This window comes from Radiomyces spectabilis (genome assembly GCF_025331425.1).
Source record: "Radiomyces spectabilis strain NRRL 2753 chromosome Unknown BYT42scaffold_4, whole genome shotgun sequence".
Taxonomy (NCBI): domain Eukaryota; kingdom Fungi; phylum Mucoromycota; class Mucoromycetes; order Mucorales; family Radiomycetaceae; genus Radiomyces; species Radiomyces spectabilis.
In genome coordinates, this window is record NW_026251929.1 from 56,816 (window position 1) to 75,476 (window position 18,661).

The 18,661-nt window shown below is 42.0% G+C and overlaps 3 protein-coding genes across 3 annotated transcripts; 1 reads left to right on the forward strand and 2 right to left on the reverse strand.

Moving 5' to 3' along the window:
* Positions 1-17: 17 nt before the first annotated feature.
* Positions 18-2,457, reverse strand: BYT42DRAFT_561768 (galactose-binding domain-like protein). The gene is made up of 6 exons (XM_051567399.1): positions 2,360-2,457; positions 2,135-2,251; positions 1,994-2,051; positions 1,575-1,889; positions 999-1,408; positions 18-825 (listed from the first exon to the last, which is right to left on the reverse strand). The coding sequence occupies exons 1-6, from the start codon at positions 2,421-2,423 to the stop codon at positions 200-202; spliced, it is 1,590 nt and encodes a 529-aa protein (XP_051424911.1). The 5' UTR covers positions 2,424-2,457; the 3' UTR covers positions 18-199.
* Positions 2,458-9,849: 7,392 nt separating this feature from the next.
* BYT42DRAFT_492961 (PAP2 superfamily-domain-containing protein) lies at positions 9,850-10,410 on the forward strand (the record flags this gene model as incomplete). The annotated part of the gene is made up of 1 exon (XM_051564184.1): positions 9,850-10,410. One exon carries the CDS (start codon positions 9,850-9,852, stop codon positions 10,408-10,410), a length of 561 nt encoding a protein of 186 aa, XP_051424912.1.
* Positions 10,411-11,095: 685 nt separating this feature from the next.
* On the reverse strand, positions 11,096-15,793 carry BYT42DRAFT_561775 (armadillo-type protein). The gene is made up of 19 exons (XM_051567400.1): positions 15,552-15,793; positions 15,419-15,477; positions 15,219-15,323; positions 14,986-15,063; positions 14,861-14,914; positions 14,629-14,775; positions 14,487-14,560; positions 14,338-14,413; positions 14,128-14,277; positions 13,948-14,058; positions 13,541-13,867; positions 13,282-13,473; positions 13,016-13,204; positions 12,853-12,924; positions 12,679-12,750; positions 12,039-12,612; positions 11,862-11,970; positions 11,640-11,775; positions 11,096-11,549 (listed from the first exon to the last, which is right to left on the reverse strand). Exons 1-19 carry the CDS (start codon positions 15,589-15,591, stop codon positions 11,526-11,528), a joined length of 2,589 nt encoding a protein of 862 aa, XP_051424913.1. The 5' UTR covers positions 15,592-15,793; the 3' UTR covers positions 11,096-11,525.
* Positions 15,794-18,661: the final 2,868 nt, after the last annotated feature.

An 18,661-nucleotide genomic window follows, 5' to 3' on the forward strand; every position in this document is an offset into this window, starting at 1 on the left:
ATGGAAAAATAGCATCGATAAAAGGTGATAAAACAAAAAGTGATGGGAGACGAGAAAGGACAGTTCAGGAAGATTGTGTATCAAAATCCAAAATTATGTGCAGATGTTTATTCTAACGGACTTTTGGGGATGTTCTTTTTAAATGACTAGGAACAAGAAAAATGTGATGGAGAGGAATGTATAATGTTATTTACATGTCTTACAAGCGTTGGAAGCCGGGCACATGAATGACAGTTTCCTTGATATCAACGACGTTGCAGTCATCTTCAGGAATACCGCTTTCGTGGACGATACAGGCAAAGTCGGCTTCGTGTTCCAAGACGACCATGGGGTGATGCCAGACACCTTCGCGGTAGTTGATACCTTGCTTGGAGGTAGCAATGAAAGCCTTCAAGGTGGACAAATCGGGTCTATCATCAGCACCGTTCAAGGCAACGATAACAAGGTAAGCGCGGACCTTGCCGTCAGTCATAGGCATGAAAGCCTGGCTGGAGTAAGGGTGTCTCTCCAACAACTTGGCAGTCATGGGGAGTTCAAGGGTAGGTCGGCAGTGGAAAACGCACATTTGAACCTTGCCACCACCGTTGGGGTGGTTGTTGACGACCTTGGCAGTGTTTAAATGCTTTTCAGCAGTACCCATGTTGGCACTGATGAAGTGAGAACCGGATCCTTCCTCGATCACATCACCATAGGCAGCGTAGTTCTCGGGAGTCAAGGGAACAGCGACAATACCTTCCTTGTAGTGAGAGGGAGCCTCAATAGGCAAAGCAGGAAGCTGAGCACCTTCACGGACACCATAGGCGCGGACACGCTTGAGACCACCATCTACACAAATGAAGCACAAAATACGATCAGTATTCTGTATATATTGTCCGCTTTATCATTTTCTCTCTTTCACCGACATTCTGACCCATGATCCTCTTTCTCCTTTTATTTTGTACAACCCGTCCTCGCCATGCATGCAAGCATTCTTTTTTGATTGATGATTGTTAACTTACCAGGAACAATAGTGACTCGGAGATGGCTGAAAACCTTGTCGGTGCTGGGGAGATCAAAGTAGAAGAGGCCGTGAGGACCGACCTTACCGGCGTCGACAAGCTTGGTCCACTGAGCGGAAGCCTCGGGAACTTCGGTATCGGTGTTGGTGCCTTCAATGATGAGCTCCTTGGGGTAGTTACCGTGGAAGTCAGAAGTATCGATTTCGAGCTTCAAGACGTGGCCCTTGGCACCCAAACGGATGATAACAAAGTCAGAGTGGTTGGGTTCACGGGAACGTCTGGTTTGCCAGCCATCATCGTGGTTGCAGCCACGGCCAGGCAACAGCAAGTTGCTACCAGGACCGAAATGCTCGTCGCTGGCAGCAACGCATCGACCACCGTTACCGACATAAGCAAGATCAATGACAGCACTGAAAATGTGAAGAAAAATAGAATAATTAGAATCAACTGCTTCCTTAACCGTATAGAAGATCACTATCGTTCTTCCTTCCACTCTTCATCCATCGCATACATAAGAGCAGCGTTCCGATGTAATATTTTTACCCAATCTGAGAAATTAAACTACCCGATACTTACGAAGTGTCCTTGGGGAAGATAGCGCTGACGTTACCGTAGGCACGGAAACGGGCAATACCACCATCGGGGATGTTGTTCACGCGAACGTGGGTATAGACGGCAGTAGGTTGGTCCAAGATGAAGACATTGTGGCAAGAGGGAGGCAATTCAACCTTGGGAAGGATTTCAGTCCACTGGACATCCTTGGCAAGGACATCACCTTCAGGACAGAAAGCAGCTTCAACGGAAGCGAAAGGAGCTTGGTTGCCCGTGAAGTAGTGGGTATCGATGTCGAAACCGCGGATGCTGCCGGAGAAACCGAGCTTGACAATGCACCTAAACAATGATGAAACACGGTGTGAGTCTACACGAATTGGCATATAGGAAACACAGAGCTGCATTGGAGCCCATGCTACAGTAAGTGAATATAGGATATGTACCAATCGTAGGTGGGGTTGTGACGCTTGGTCTCCCAACCGTCCATCCAAGCACCAGTGTCTGACAGAAGGACAAAATTTTAGATTAGGTTATTGTACGTCTCACAGATCAGGGTATGATTCTCGTCAGGTGAAATAACATACCGACGAAGCGACCGGGGCAGTGCTGAGGAGGAGCAGGGTTGATCATGTTGGTGGCAGGGGCGAAGAATTCGTCGGTGACTGCAACGATGGTGCTGCCGATAGCGGCACTGGCAAGATCTAAACATAGGAGGGAAAAAAAAGAGGAAGAGAGGTGAGGATAGTTGAACAAGGAGCTAGACGGTCAGAGAGGCACAGTAATAAATGCCGATAGAGGGCGGATCATACCGATGCAGTTGCCGAGGACAGAGGTGGGGAGCTCTTCGTGATTGATACGTTTGTAGGCAGCCATTGTTCAGTCAAAGAATAAGGGAGTGGAGCAGGACAAAGACAAAGAGAAAAGAGGAAAATTGTATCCCAGACATCGGTGGGTTTATACTTGTTGACGAGGTGGTACAAAATGACCAATAAGAGGTCAGTTATAGCGACCATTGAAATATACCCAGGGGGTGGGTTTTCATTCAGCGACAATGGTCCGCTATCCCGGACTAAAGACTGCTTACCATTAAATTTGCACGCATTTGTGATCTTGGCGTCACCCAGACACGCACTCATCGTTAAAGAAGTCTGTTACTTGCTGTCGGTATCCGAAGCTCGGTATTGATTTATTTATACCAACTTTGTCTCTTATGTTTACAGGCAGAACACTTCGTCCAACATTCTGACAAGGAAGAAAAATTAGCACGCTGTTATTCGAAGTGGACTTTGATTGAAAAAAAAATGTGACCCCGCAATACATCGGTTCTTTTTCCGTTGGTAATTTTTTGTATTTGTTAGTGCCTTTGAGACGGTTATCCTCCGCCTTTGGTGGTATTGTGCTTCACTTTTGCCTGGCTTTATTGCACCAAAAGTCACCGTCCAATCTGTGATTGGAAAAGGTTGGCTGACAGTTAATAACTCCGCTTTATTTAGTGCAAAAGAGTTTGGATGATTTGATGTTGGAGTATAAATTGTTTCAACTCAGCAGATGAAAAAATTGCGTCATTTCTCTGGCTGAAAAAAAAAACATTTTTTGAGGAATGTCGGTTCCAACAAAAGGTTGCACAAAAAAAAAAGAAGGCACGCAGTGCACAGACACATGAAACAGGGGCAACTATTGAAGCAAGGGTTATCACGGTTTCTACCCGTTGAAAGAAGTATCACAACGTGAGATGTCGATGGTGTTTTTGTTATTTCTGGCAAAATGACGCACATGAACGCATAATTTCTCTTTCCTCGGTTTTGATTCGTCTTCCTTTATGATGAAATTGCTTCACCCAATCACAAGGGATCATTTTGCGGCAACAGGATCCTGACATCCGACACTGATCCCCCCCCCCCACTAAATTTTCGTTACAAGTCCAAAAAAAAAATTTAAGCTCGTGTGGAGAAACTGGGTTTCGGTGTGACGAAAGTGAAAAAATGGAAGGAAGCGCTCTGAAGTCTAACATATGACTTTTTTCTCACTGTTATGTTCCAATGCGCTGTGTTTTCAGGAACATGGCATTATTCCAACCTTTGATGGTGGAATTTTGGTATAATATTACTGTTCGTACCTGTGCGTATCCAATTCACTTTAACAACTGAATCAACTGGCAAGGCCACCCCACATAACATTATTTTGAGATACCATAGTCCCAAAAAAGGTTGGACTTAAGGGAGACAAAACGTTGCTTTAATGAACGTAATACCTAGATTATTTTTCCCCGTTCTTCTTGAAAAAAATCTGCTGCCACATTCTTTAGACATACAGAAAGCAGTTCTTCTGATGACATGTCCTCTATGCGACACACACTCACGCATGATATCAATACGTTTAAATGTAATCAGAAGCAAGCTTGTGAGGCTATCGATGAGAAAATCGAACCACACGATAAATAATTAAATGTTTTTATGCAAATACCTCTGAGAAAAGATTTGGTTTCTCAAAAGGTATTATTGAACTGAAAGCATTTCGGGTTTTTAATGCCCCAAGTACTTTTTAATGCATGGAATCGGGCTTGCCTGAGGCAGACACGTTTCAAAAATGAGCAGATGAACTTTTCGGAACTTGTACAGCTTAGGCCTCGCTTTTTCCATGTTCGTGAAAGATATATAGCTTGAGGCGCATTTAAGCACTTATACCTTTGCTATCTCCATGACACAGCATTTGATTACACGGTAGTACTAGTACACCTTATTCTGCAAAACTTAACTAGGATATAACTATCTTCTCTGGATTATGGATTATGGAACTGGAAGTGCAAAGGGGGAAGCCAAAATTGAGATCTATCTCATCCGGATATCTGATTTGAAGCGTCACAAGCGTGATACACACACCGAAACTCCGCACTAAGAACAACGAGGTGCAGATCTCTTACAAGGGTATTCACGATTTGGGCGTTGTAAGCTTCCTCTCAGGGTTTTATGCGGCCCGCTATCTGAATCAAGCCTTCTCGATTAGATTTTATCATACACATGCACCAAAACTTCTGCAAAATGAGAAGAGATGAGGTGCATTTACAAATGGATTTATTTGAATGCCAGTGGAGCAAAAGCTTTGATATACATTCAAATGTATGGAACCCAATACAGAAAGGACACTGCCGTATCTATATTTAGTGTAGAAAGGTATTTTTATGGCTTACTCAAAGCATGTTGTTTTGTCGACACCTGCATTTTCGATATGGACAATGTCAGCAGATGTCTTTGGTCGCGAATAAAAAGCGTCGTCATATATAATAACGACGAATAGAATTTCTCCAAAACAAACGTTTACCGTAGGAAAATATGTCACGTTCAAACACTAATCCGCAGATATATACAGTCGTTGCCCGCTACAAGGCCGATTTTCTTCAATTTTCATGGAAAAAGAAAGCGAGGATTGAAGAATCCGAAGTCAAATCCGCCGTGCTTGAGAGCGGATCAGCCATGAGGATTGCAATGGACCGAAATTAACAGGCGATCCCTGTAGTAACCATTTTTTAGACTGAAATTGAAGTCATACTAACTATGTGTTGGGTCGCAAAGACAGTTGAAGTTGAGCATGAATATCACTTTGCGACGACATAGGATATTATAAGCTATTTTTATGTGTCGGTTCTAACATATTCCGGCTGGTGTCATATCGACTTGTAGTATGCTAAGATCTTTCTGATCAATGTGGTGATATCATTAGTACTTCCCGGCTTTCATTCGGACAATAAGTTGCTAAGAAACAATGACTCGCCATTCTTTCAAAGTTCTGGCAGTTTTATCGATAGAGCCATCGCTCGCTCAGCTACACTGTGCCATTCGTGGATCATTAGCAGTCATTTTGAATAGAACTGCTGCTCTAAACGGTGCTATTTTACCGGTGTTAATAAAAAATGTAATGACTCTTCACCTGTCATTTGCGGTCCACATAAATAAATATCTGTGAGACAAGCAAACTTTGGCACCCTAAAAGAGAGTTCAGAAAGAACAGGAAAACCAATCAAGCCCTTATAAGAATCAGAGCACTCAGTCGTCCTTTTTTAAAAAATAATGGATGTTTGTACGGTCGAAGCTGTGAAAAATAAGTGACAGGACTAAAGATATTATTCTTATATATTACGTGTGCAACCGTATCATTGCATTCAAGCAGTATACAGTAACTAAAGCTGAGCAATTTGGAACAGCCAAAGATGCTGGTGTGTCCTTGACGATTACTCCCCACTTGTTAGTCTTTGTAGTAATATACGCATTTTCAGTAGTGGCTCGATGAAAGTGATTTTCTTTTGGCGATGACTGTTCGCTCATTCGGGTTAACTTCATCCTAATGCTCTCGGTCGATGCCAAAAACAGGGTTTCACTTCGAAAGTCGAAATTTTAGTCATCATTGACGCTGATATGACCGGTTTGCGTAATGTTAATAGTATGTTGCAAAGCTTTGGTCCTCGGAGAGGCGATTCAATGCGGTGGAGGTCTTACGAATACCTATTGCACAACAACTAACGTGTTCACCGGGATAACAGGAGCATGAACATGCGAAATACAGTATTATATGCGTTTTATTGAGGATTGTACTTGAAAACCGATGAAGACTTATGCCAAAATGTTCAAATATCAGGAGATGTTCATCTATACGATTATTTTTACTCTTAAAATTAATTATAATGTCGGATCTGTTAGTGAAGATGGGACACAAGTGATTAGCGACATAGATCTTTACTGTAGTGCGATCCTCTTTTTTTTTTCCTAGAGCAAGCCGTCATGCAATCCGCATACTAGTTAGATCTATCATAAGAAGAATACTCATCATATGGTTACTCTGTATCCTTGAATGAATTCTGAAATTGTAAGGTACAAATGTGGATGAGCTTTAAATGAATTTATGTCGAGGCATGATATGCAAATTATAAGACATTGAACAGAGTGTATGCATAAAATACGATCTATCAAAAAAGGTATCTTTATGGAAAATCCATATCAGCGGGTTATTTTCCATACGATTAACGGTACTGACAAAATCACATCATGTATGCGCTTGTGTTTCTTTTTTTTTTGTCTATTGCCACAATCAGTTTAAAGAAGAGGATAGCTTTAAGGTGAACACAAATGAAGATGATTATCAGCTGATAGGTTTAAGGACAGTTTTAGTTAACGAAGAGACTTGATCAGACTGGCCACTTTTAAAACAACCTACTACTGTATGTATACCCAACGTTGAAGTTCACAATTGCCCAAGTCATATATGCTATTATGACAGTAACTCCTAGAAAACTCCGTAAAGGAGTAAGAATACAGTTCGTATGCTGCATTGAATAACCGTTCTTGCTGATCGTTAATCTCGAATTAACGCGTTGCCCTTCCTTTCCTTTTTCATTGTCATTTACGAAATATCGACTTCATCGGAAGTCAATGATATCTAGCACGATAAAACTATCTTTGTTTCTGTGAGACTACCATCATTTTACTCTCACGGTTTCGCAAAGCTGACGATTTTACACTGGCTGAAATTTTGTAAAGTAAAGGTACAGTATTGTTTAAAGGCTCTCCAAGGATCTGGCGCCCCTGAGAATTTCCGTGCTATACTTCATCATAAATTCATAAGCTAACCGAAAACGGATCAGAGAATATAGGTATTAAGCAGTATATTAAGACGCCTAGGTGTTTTATTACAACCGTTTTGCCATTTGCTCGTCGACAAGCCAAGTCACTTGTAATTCAATCAGTCTTCAGCCCTCTTTTTGTTGGTGGAGTGGGAGGCTTTTGAGAATGTACAGCATGCACTCTGTCAAAACATGTAAAAGCACGACAGCCGTGCAATGCAGAATAATTTACATGTCATGTTAGGTGAGACTACTGGGAAAGCTGATGCTTCAGTGCCCTGCTTTGAGGGCAGATGCTTATGAGAATTGGCCCGAAATATGTATAACCCCAGGTTTTTTGAAGAAACATTGGAAAATAGCGGAGTTAATGTGTATGGGTTAGGAACCGATGTGGTATGCTTGAGAAAGTGGATAGAGTCATGGATGGTGGCAAACCAGTCAGCCGTAGTTTTATGGTCTGACTTAAAGCACATGGTAGTATTTTTCCATGGAACATTTTTCGTTGTTATCCGGCTGATGATGAATTTTTGTACTTCCAGTCGGGAAAGATATGATGGCCTGCTATACTTCCCATTATTGAGTATAAATAAGCGTGTAACCTTGTGAGAAAATCTATTTTTTTTTTCGGGCACTCGGGATGTCATGATGTATCGTCCTTTACTTCAAGTTAAGCAACACGAAGTATGGCTCTGACAGTGCTTACTGTCCTATTTCAAATAACAGATGAATAGTGACGAATGGGTAGAAGCAAGGCGACGGCATGTTTGCGAAACATATTAAAATTTTCCGCTTCATAGTGATCGAGCCATCATTTGATGTGCTACGTTGGCTATTTTCGATCATCTGTTTTGTGAAAAATTCAATCCCGCCTTCACCACCCGAACCTGATGTTTGTGTTCTTTATCCGTGCTTTTGTCGTTATTTCAATTAGAAGCAGTTGCCATTCACTATTGATCACTGGTGGACGATATGCGTAGTGAAGTGTCATTGACTAAGCGTTCCCCTTCGGCTGTTGTATAAAAAAAGGGATTTACTGTATACAGGAAAATAATAAAGAGGAAAATAAAGAGGTATATTAATGCGGGCTGCTCCAAGCGTGGAAAGCAAGTGTAACTATTTGTTTGTATTTGGGTCCCTGTTATTTTGGGTTATTTTTCAGCACATTGATGCAAATCAGTTCAATAAGGCAAGATAGTTCAAAATGTTGCCTGCATCATTGTATATGAAGCGTGTCTATCATTGGAAATGGTGCAATCAAAAGCGAAAAACCTACTAGCTACAGGAATTTCCTCCGAGTATTCATCTTCTCACTCTCGCCTTGTTCTCAAAAAAATAAAACCTCACGGAAAATGGGTTGTGTACCATTAATGTTAGCATGAATGCCCGATTGTTTTTTTTCTGTACTCTGTGACACCTGGGATTGACATTTGTGAAATACATAAAAAAACGCTGTTGAGGTGTAGAAAAGAACAGCGTCGTCACATTGTTTTTTTCCCCCAAGATGAAAAACGGCCGATTTGCAGTCTGCATACAGTGTGGCTGTTGGATGCGTTGGAGCATATAGGATATGGTATTTCCTGGAAAGTCTAGAAGTTTGCTGATATCTTTGCTTTAAATAAAACAGAGCAAGCTTTTTTCGTAAAAAATAAAATATAGAAGGAAGAGTTGAGTGGTACATAGCAAAGGAAAACTTACATCTGTATCTTGATAATGGGGGATTGGTCTGCATAGCAAAGTTCAGCCCACTGAATTCCATGCAGTCAGCCATGCACAATTCCCGAGGTGGGCTGCATCGACTTCCTCATAGTTTTTCTTGTATAATACAGTGCAACACAGTACATGCATTCAGTTTACGGCCAAAAATTTTGATAAAAGCCCCAACGAAAGTAAAGTTCCCAAATTAGGATATGAAGAAAAGTTTACCCATCATCGGAAAACGTACCGAGATGATAGGAAAAATGAGAAATGGTAACGCAAAAAGTATTTTTTTTTCTCATTCCATTTAAACATCAATGCCAATGTACCCAATTTTAAGGCGAAAAAAGAAGAAATAATGCGACAGGGATGATCTTTCCATGCATTATCATCAACATAACACTGCAAATGCATGAACTGACGGTTAAAAAAAAGAAACCTATTCAAAATTAACAAAAGGTAAGCAAGATAAGGTGATCTTATGAGTCTTGGTATAGCTGAAATTCAAAATAATCTTGAATGATGACCTTTTTGGACCGCAACTCCATGGGATAAAGGGGAGCGGATCTACTTAATTAAGGTTTTTTGGCAGAATGATGTTATGCACCAAAAAGCAAGCCCCTCTCTCTTTAGCTGTCCAAAAAGAACAGGAGGGGGAGAAAAAAGAAAATGCATAAAGCGATCGCTTTTGCCAAAAGAAAGGTAAAGCCTTTTTTTTATATTTCCTAATCTTTCCATTTCCTTTCTGTAACGCAACGTTGGTCTGCTATTTTTTTTTTTTTTTTTTTTTTTTTCGAAACCATACAAATAGCGGGCATTGACGGGTGATCAACGTTCTGGAGTCTGTTCCTCCTTGACTCGAATAGTTTAAGCTGTTGTCCTCAAAGTCTAACCACTACGAATCCGTGTTGCTGGCCAGCATGGCTCCTCGCCTACTAGCCTTCCTTGCCCATGTAAGATGGAAGCCCATTGCCCTTTGAATGATGTGGCATGATGTTCATCATTTTTTTTTCTTTTTCTTTTTTTATCCGCCAGACCCGTATTCTAGTTTCCACATGCACTTTCTTAACCCTGGGCTACGTTCGTTCATTTCACGTAGCTTATTTCACTATTGGAGCCGTGTTCACGGCTGTGTTAGCAAAAATTCTAAAGCATATTGTACGGCAACCCAGACCGCAGGGTAGCAACAAACGCAGCAAGAAAAGCTGGTCGTCTGCCTACGGTATGCCGTCATCCCATAGTCAAGCTATTGCCTTTTTCACCGTCTACATCCATCTTCTTATTACCACATCTACCGCTTTCACCTATCCTGTCGTGACTTGGCTGTGCTTGGGCTGTGCCCATACCTTTGCCTTCGCCGTCATTTGGTCCCGAGTTCGGTTACGCCACCATACGCCGGCCCAGGTACTTGTAGGCACCCTTCTAGGTATATCCATGGCTTACATCTGGTTCACCCTGTGGGACACCAAGATCTCTCGATATCAAGCCCTCATAGGGGACGACGTGTTCATTTATGCATTAAACACGATACGTCAAATATACCATGAGCAATAGAATCCAAATAAAACCTAATACATCTTATTTATTTTTCCTCTCTCGCCTTCAAACCGTCATATTTTTCGCTTGTCTTGACTTTCTATTACGTGTTGCTTTATTCCCCTGTGGATTTAATCCTGTTGCATGGGTGGGAAACAGGATTTCAAAGGAGAAAAAACAAATTGGATTAATTGGAAAAACCGTCACTTTAGATCCTATAAAATTCGGGCGCGCAGTATGAACTGAAATCTCCCTGTTTCCTTCATCCATAACCAAAGAGTAAGTATTCATGTATGCTTGCATCCATCCATCCATCCACCCTATCAACCTCATCCATCTATCCATCCATACCCATATCTTTATCAACAGATCCATTAAATTATTGACGTGCATCTAAACCTTTTTTTTTCTCGTTTTAGTGAGAGATAAGTGGAAGAAAAAGCGCCAGAGACGTCTCAAGGCCAAGAGAAGAAAGATGAGAGCCAGATCCAAATAAGCTCATCGCACCCTTTCTCCAACCGTTTGATATTCATGTATTCCGTTCGATCATCTATCTGTCGTTCCCATCAATGGATCTTGTGAAAATTGGAGTCCATCAACTGTTTGGAGTGTGCATACATCTGTATTCAATGTATAAATTTTCTCAAAATAAAACAAATAGTCATCAACGGATCCATCTTGGATTTTGAACCAATAATCATGAAGCCAACTTGTTTTTGATAAACTTTTTTTATTGAGTTCCTAAAAACCGGCAGTTCAAGGTCAAAGGAAAACAGAATAGGGGATGGGGGGATTTTCAATGGGGGAAGGAAGGGGGGAATTGAGAGAAAAGGCAAAGAGAGAATAACACTTTCATTTGCAGACGAATGGAAAAAGGGGAAGGGAGATGATAAGAAGCAAAAAGAAAAAAAAAATACAACATGTAGTATGATTACAATAAGAAAGGGGAAATAAGAAAAGAGGAAGATAGACAACCCAAAAGTTTGATTCATGTGTAGTACCGTATTCAACAATCAATATATAGGATGAGAAAAGAGAAAAGACAAATGAAAGATAAGAAAAGAGACCATAACCCAGACGAAATCACCAGTCAACGACAAACCGGATATTCACAGCAACCTCGTTTCTTTTCTTTACTGGCATGCACGTTTGATCATCTAGAAAAAGAAAGAAAGACAAACACGCGTTCAAAGTTAATCCACCTGTTCCTCCATTGGCACCATAAGCAAGTGTCCTGTTTTCTTTACCTCTTTTGCCCATCGTGATGTCTCCTTGGTACTTGTGCCGAAATGTCGGCTCACGCGTACTTCACGCAAGAAAACAGGGATCCACTCTTCCTGCAAGAATTGCTTGATTTGGCTACCAAAGGCCTCAGCGAGATCTCTACACACAATGCTCAATGAGTCACCTTATCTTGCAAGCCAACCAAATTGGCAAGTCAAACTCCTATTCACAGCACATGGACTTACCCTAGTAGACCAACAACAGCCCGAGTCAAACTGTCCGAGCGATGAGGATCGATGGCAATGGATTTCAGGAAGCTGAAAATATACGGGATATATTGCAACAGTAAAGAGACTATTTACGGAGAGAATAAGTATCAAAAAATCGTCACGAATTCGGGTCATGGTTGTAAATTCACTTACTCTTTGCGCTGCCGTTGAATCCTTGGACAATACCGACATAGGCTTCCACATTGCCTTCATGCAATGTATTAACATAATCGATCATATCGTAGTTATCGGTGTCTGCTCGCATGCTGCCAGCTTGTTGAAGCACCAACATGACCACTTCCAAATAAGGTTCAAAGTCATCACCAATGGCAAGCGCGATATCGCCAAAGCAGGACAAGATGGAAGGCTTCACCGTGCGGTGCAATACCGGACTCTGCAAATTAGCCACCAACAGTTGCATGACATTGTTGCAGTAAACAGTAGCGCCTTTGCCTAAAGCACGGCAGATGTCGCCGATGATGCCAACAGCAATAAGGCACAGTTGATATTCTGCGGGGTTTTGTAAGGCTTGATAGAGAATAGGCATGAATGGTTCCACATAACGGTTAAAATCGGCTTCGAGCGAAGCAGTCAGCGCACCGACAGCCAAGAACGCATCTTCGGTAATAGTCGATTGCTTGTTGCCGCTGTTCAAAAGCTGAAGAATGACCGTCATGATACGGTCAGACACACCGGCAATTTCTCGGGACACGCGACGGATGCAGTTCTAAACATATAGCCACGTTAGTTGATGAGATACTAAAGTCACGGAACAACGGGTGTTGTCACTTACAGTAAGAACACCCAATAAGCTGGATTGCAATTCCGCATGATCCATTCGTTCGTCCGTACCGACAATTTGATTCTATACCAAATGGACAATGAAGCAAAAAAAAAAAAAAACCATTGTCAATAACCACAATTTTTCATAATCTGATTCCCTTTTCATCAACAAAACGCGTCTTACCTCCATTGTCACACTGGCTTCCAAACGATCCAACATCATGATCACAACATTTTGCACAATAGGCAAACAATCCTACCAAGGCCCAATATCACAAGTCAGTAACCGCGGTCCATTGATCAACATGATCACATAGAATAAAATAAAATAAAAAACCAGTACTCACGTCAGCAGCGAACATCATCAATGTAGCGATGGCTTCGTAGGCAGAGGTTCGACTGTTGGCTTCATTGTCGGATCGTTCAGTGAATTGCATCAAGGCGGTGATGATGCCTTCATAGTAGATGGAGAGAGGGCAGCTGACAGTCTCGGAACCAAGAGTTGAACCCCATTGTTCAGCCAAGTTCATCAAGGTCTATTAAAACAACCCCGTTTTTTTGTTAGCACATGAAAACGGAATAAAGCGCAAATAAAGCCATTCGTGACACTTACCCAGCAGCAATTACCGACAATACGCGGATTATCTTGAAGACCAAGGACAAGAGCGGAAACCATGTCGTGGAGGTGGACATCAGGTTTGATACAATGAATCAATAACTCGGAGACACGACCCAAGGTCCAAGCGACCGTATCTTTGACATTAACAATCGGGTCTTTCATCATGTTGATGAGCGTAGGTAAAGCCTATTGCAAAGCCAAGGCCGTAAGACATCCGCCCAATGATCATTGACTGTTGACGAAAAATACATACCTGATCAACAAGAGGTGTGACAACGTGGGGTTCAGGACCATCCAAGATGGAACCGAAAGCCATAACCGCCGCTTCACGGTATCGCCAATCATTGTTCTGAATATTGGTTTCGACAAACGGAACAATCGGGGGAATGATAATGTTACCAACGCACTGAGCCAATAAGGACAAGCAAGTAGCCGCCGCCATGGAAGTATTCCACTCATCCTCATCCTCGTCTTCTTCTTGCTTGGTAAGAAGCCACAGCAGCACGGGAAGAATCTCGGGTAAGGCAGCTTCAGCAAACTGGTGATATGCATGTTCCGCAGGTTCGCCAGTCAATGATGCCTAGAATGGGTATTTATAATAAAATTAAATCAGTGCACTCAATTAAAAAGGCTGACGCTATCTAACCAGTGAGAACTTACCTCTTCCAATTCTCGCTTCAATTCCATTTCTTCATCACACACGGTCGACCAGAATTCGATGGCTTGCAAAGCCACATTTTGTTCCGGGTGGTTCATACCGGCAACAGTGATCTGTTCAGAACAGTGACCAATGATTAAAAAAAAAGGAATAATATACTTCGCGAATGAACTCCTACTTACACCGTACAACGCTTTCTCCATGTAATAACGCATCTTGTCGTAATACAGCTGCATAATTCTAGCCAAACATTCAAAGGCGGCAGCTTGGGTTTCGGTGTTATCGCTTTGGGTAGCTTCACAGACCATTTGCATGATATAGTTTCTTTCACCCTATGTACCTTATCAGTAAATATCATGTTTCGGTTCTCCAAGTTTTATTCCATGCTTTACCTCGCGCTCAAAGTTGTCTTTGACAAATTCCAAGGAGTTGTATAATGCTTTGATGGCAGCCAATCTGACTTCAGGACTGTGAACAAGATTTTGGCACGAGTGAGTTTCCTGGTTTCTTTGAGTTTTTATTCACCCTTTTCGTGACTTACGTATTTTTAGGCTGAGCACCTTGGATGACCGACATTAAAATTTGATGAGATTGACCGGTCAAAACTTCGGGCTCCTGTGAGATAGGTTCATATGAATATATGGTTTGCAATTGTAGGAGAACACAGGGACTGTAGCACTTACCGTGACTTCACAGACGTAACCAAGAGCTTGGAGGGTTGATTGTTGCAAATTGGGATTATCGGTTGCGCTGATTTTTTCCAACATCACATTGATCAAGTCCGGCCATTGTCCTGCAGGCAACTCAATTTCCGCAATGGCAGCGACGACCTAAGGCGAGAAAGATGAGAAGAGAAACAACCGCCAAAGTTAGCGTCAATAAACGTTTATCAAGATGGACCAAAAATAAAGTTACCTGACTCGCAATATTGCCGACGGGTTTTCTTGGGGTAGCCAATGAGATCAATACCTGTGATCGAAAAAGTTCATCAGTTGCTGTTTAAAAGAAGAAGAGCAAGCAAAGGACAACGAAAGGCTTACTCCTTGTTTGATTTGACCTCGAACGTTGGCATCCAAAGCAAGCCATCGTTGCATTTGTTCAGCCTTACGAGCATATTCCTAAAAATTTTAAAAAAAGTTGAATCAGTTTCATTATTCTCATTTAGGATGACAAAGGAGAACAAAGTGGAAATAGACTGCGGTTGCGCGTTCTATTTCCATTGGTTTCCTCTTTTTTCCATTTCTTCTTCCCCTCTTTTCTTTGCTTATTTTACCTTGGCTGTCAAACTATTCTTCAAAGCGAGACCGGCAGACATGCGAATCTCGTCGCCAGCCTGTTCATTGGCAAGTTGTTGACATAATAAAAGCGCGTAGTTTGCCTAAATGAAGATTCAAAAATATAGAACAGTGAGCATGATTCACTTTGGATCGCCCATTCTATTATAAACATGGATGCTTTTTTTCGTTTACGTACGTAATTCTCTTGTGCCAGTAATTCCAATTTCTGGGTGGCATCCTCACGCAAGTTGCGATCTGAAAGGAGGTTGAAAGTAAGTAAGTAATAGAGTCATGAAGAATTGCAAGCTTGGGGGTTCAGAGGGACGTACCGGGCGAGAGGGAGTTGGTAAGAAGAACAGCTATATCCATGAGACGTCAAGTGTATGATCTCGGTAAACAAACGGTCTAATGAGAGAGAGAAACAAAAAATTCACTTGGTCAACCGACGCGTACGAAGAGCGGAAAAAGAATAATAAAATGACGCAGCAGCAGCCACTCAAAAATGAAAAATTTACCCAAAAATCAAAGAAAAAAAGCGCAGGAGTTGAAAGGAAAAAAAAAAAAGAAACAAGCGCGCAGTGATTTGTTGTTTTTATGCGGTTCCCCAGAGCCACCACGAAAAAAAAAAAAAAAAAAAAGGTCGCCCAATGTGTGGGTAAGATGAGTTTGCACATAATGAGACTGTCATTTTACCTTGTGACATCAGTTTACAATTGAAACCCAGACCCTGGTGGATGAGCTTTGCTCATGTTGAAAATGCACAAAAAAAGCAGTGGGCGGTTGATTTATTGACAGCGAAGATGTTACATGTCTGCAGTACAGATCGACGCAATCTGGAAAAACACTTACAAATAATCTATTTAAAAAGAGCTTGTAGTTGGTGAATTGGTTTCTTTCACTTGTGGCGTCGTGACCAACATATATTTCCGGAAGAATTGGCGGTTTGATGTGCATCAAAATAAAAGTGATGATAGGCCAACTGCAGTATAACCGGGTGCCTTGGGGACCCCGGGGGGGGAAGGGCAGGCACAAACAAGATGCGTTGCTGAAAGTGGCGATTGCGACATTATGTGTTTGCCTGCTAGCAGAGAACAGTTGTGGTCTGTAAACCACGGTTTCCTGTATTTTGCTGTGAAGCGGTACTTTGTAAGGTGGCTATCAACTGTGGTATGCTATCAGCATCGAGGATGTCGAAGCAAAACAGTAAATACTCGAGTAGACGAGTGAGCATTTCTAACTTCACTCCTTCCATTTCTTCTGGATTCCCTTTGATGCTTTGCGCAATCGCCCGAAAATCACAATTCTCATCGGCGGCAGAATTGGAAAACTGAAACTATTGCCATGCGAGGTATCATTGGATCAACAACATCAAAGTTGGCGACGGCTGTTAGAGGATGTTGCGGAACTGCACTGTCAATAGAGAACTTGGGAAGACGTGACCCAAGTTCCTTCGTATCACTTTATTTCATGACCGACTTTTGTAGTTTCAATTTGTAGATATGGCAAATACTGTTTTCTTTGGTCACATCAAAGAATATATAGGAGAAAAAGAATATGAAGCGGGATTGTTGCCGATCTACCCGAGTACCTGACTGGTTCCACCGTATGAAGCAAGTTGTGAATAAAAGATGCACGATTATGGACGTCGGAGAGCTTCTGGTCGCGAGCAGCTGTTACGTAGGTCTCTAATATACGGCTGGTATTGACATTACAGTTCCAAAGCTATGGAAAAAAGTTTAGTTGAAAACTGTGTGAATGAAGGCAGGTTATAATGTTCACTTACAAGTGTTCTCGGTTCGTGTTGCCCTGACTCGCATTGAGGGCATTGCCGAATGGGATACACATTGGTGCGATAATCGTTCGCCGCTTTAAAAATACCACTTCATCAGTAAGAGTAAAGGCTTGATGTAACAAAATAAAAGCACTCACGAACTTATCGACGATCCTGACATGCGGACGTATGATGACGGACTTGATTATGATGACATGCAGCGTTCGCTTTCTTGCTCGTTTCAAACAGCTCGAGGCACACGATACTTGTAATGTGCGTCGAAGGCAAACAGCCTACCAATAAAATTGATTTCAGTATCATTGGTATGCCAATTTTCTACTATTTTACCTCCGAACGCACACGGCTCAATGCTTGTATGTATGCCTGATATTCCTGCACCGACATCACGGATGGGAGAGGGGGAGAGCCGGTCACTTCATCGTAGATAGGGTGGATTCCTGAGTGCGCTCTCTTTTTCAGTTCCATCTGTGAAGCTTAACAGAATATGGAGGAGACCCTAGCAGGATAATGGTTAATAGATGCCCACGGAAGCATATCCGTCTGCATAACCATACTTACTGGTAATATCCGTTGTTAACAGAAAAAGTATGCTGCCCTCGCAGCTCCATGGTGTTAAGGTCGTTATTGGTATCAACCGCGGTGACCATCGATCGGGTACCTGGATAATATTGCAAGCTGTGCTATTTCTGCAAGAATTTCCGATGCAATAATTACTTGGGTAAATACCAATGAGGCGAGATTACTCCGACCGTTCTGTTGTCAACCCTTGGGGCTCCTTTGACAGGTGAGTGACCCGGTGCTGATTCGCAAGGTTCATCCGTCGAGGCAGTCGTTGAAAGTCTTTTTGAGAGGAAGGCCGTGGACCTACGAGTAGCAGCTTGTGAGCTTGGTTATGCTAAGAAATTTCGACGATTCAACAACGCTCCTTTCAGACTACGAATGTCGCTTTTGAAGCTTTGCACGCTTGGTGGAGCTTCGCAGGACGATGTCCTTACCATAGCCACGGGCAACAAAGCACATTGAGATCATGACCCCGTCGGATTAGAAGCTGCAGTCAAACAAGATCGGCGGTTGATTGCGGATATTCGCAACATCTATCGTATAACAGAACGTTAGGTCGAGTCAATAGATTTACTTAATATAATTTATGGGATTTTTTCCAGGGCACTATACAGGTACGAGAAGATGTACATGTCGTTCAAAGAAAAAGGCACTGATATCAAGGTGATAAATTTGTTGACTTCCCTAATGTCTTTTTCATCTTTCAGTTCATTTTTCTCGAAAAATGAAGATATAATAATAAAATAAATTGCAAGGAAGCAAAAATCATGACTTGGTCCTTTATTGGCGGGGAGTGTGGGAGACCCCATCATTTTCTTTTGGCCTTGTAGACTACCTGTGTAATCCTGGTGGGAAAATTCGCTGTAACGGACGACTTTGTTCACAAAAAGAAGAGACCATCTTCATGAGGATGACTTCTATTTTCAATAAAGTGTATAATACGAGTTGAAAGATAGTTTAACGTACCATCCGCTTCTGTACCAAAGTTATGTGCATTGTGTATCCGACCAGCCGATATATGAACACTTAAATAAAGACATCCCGATCGATCTTAAGCGTACTTATCTGAGACCTACTTCATGCAGC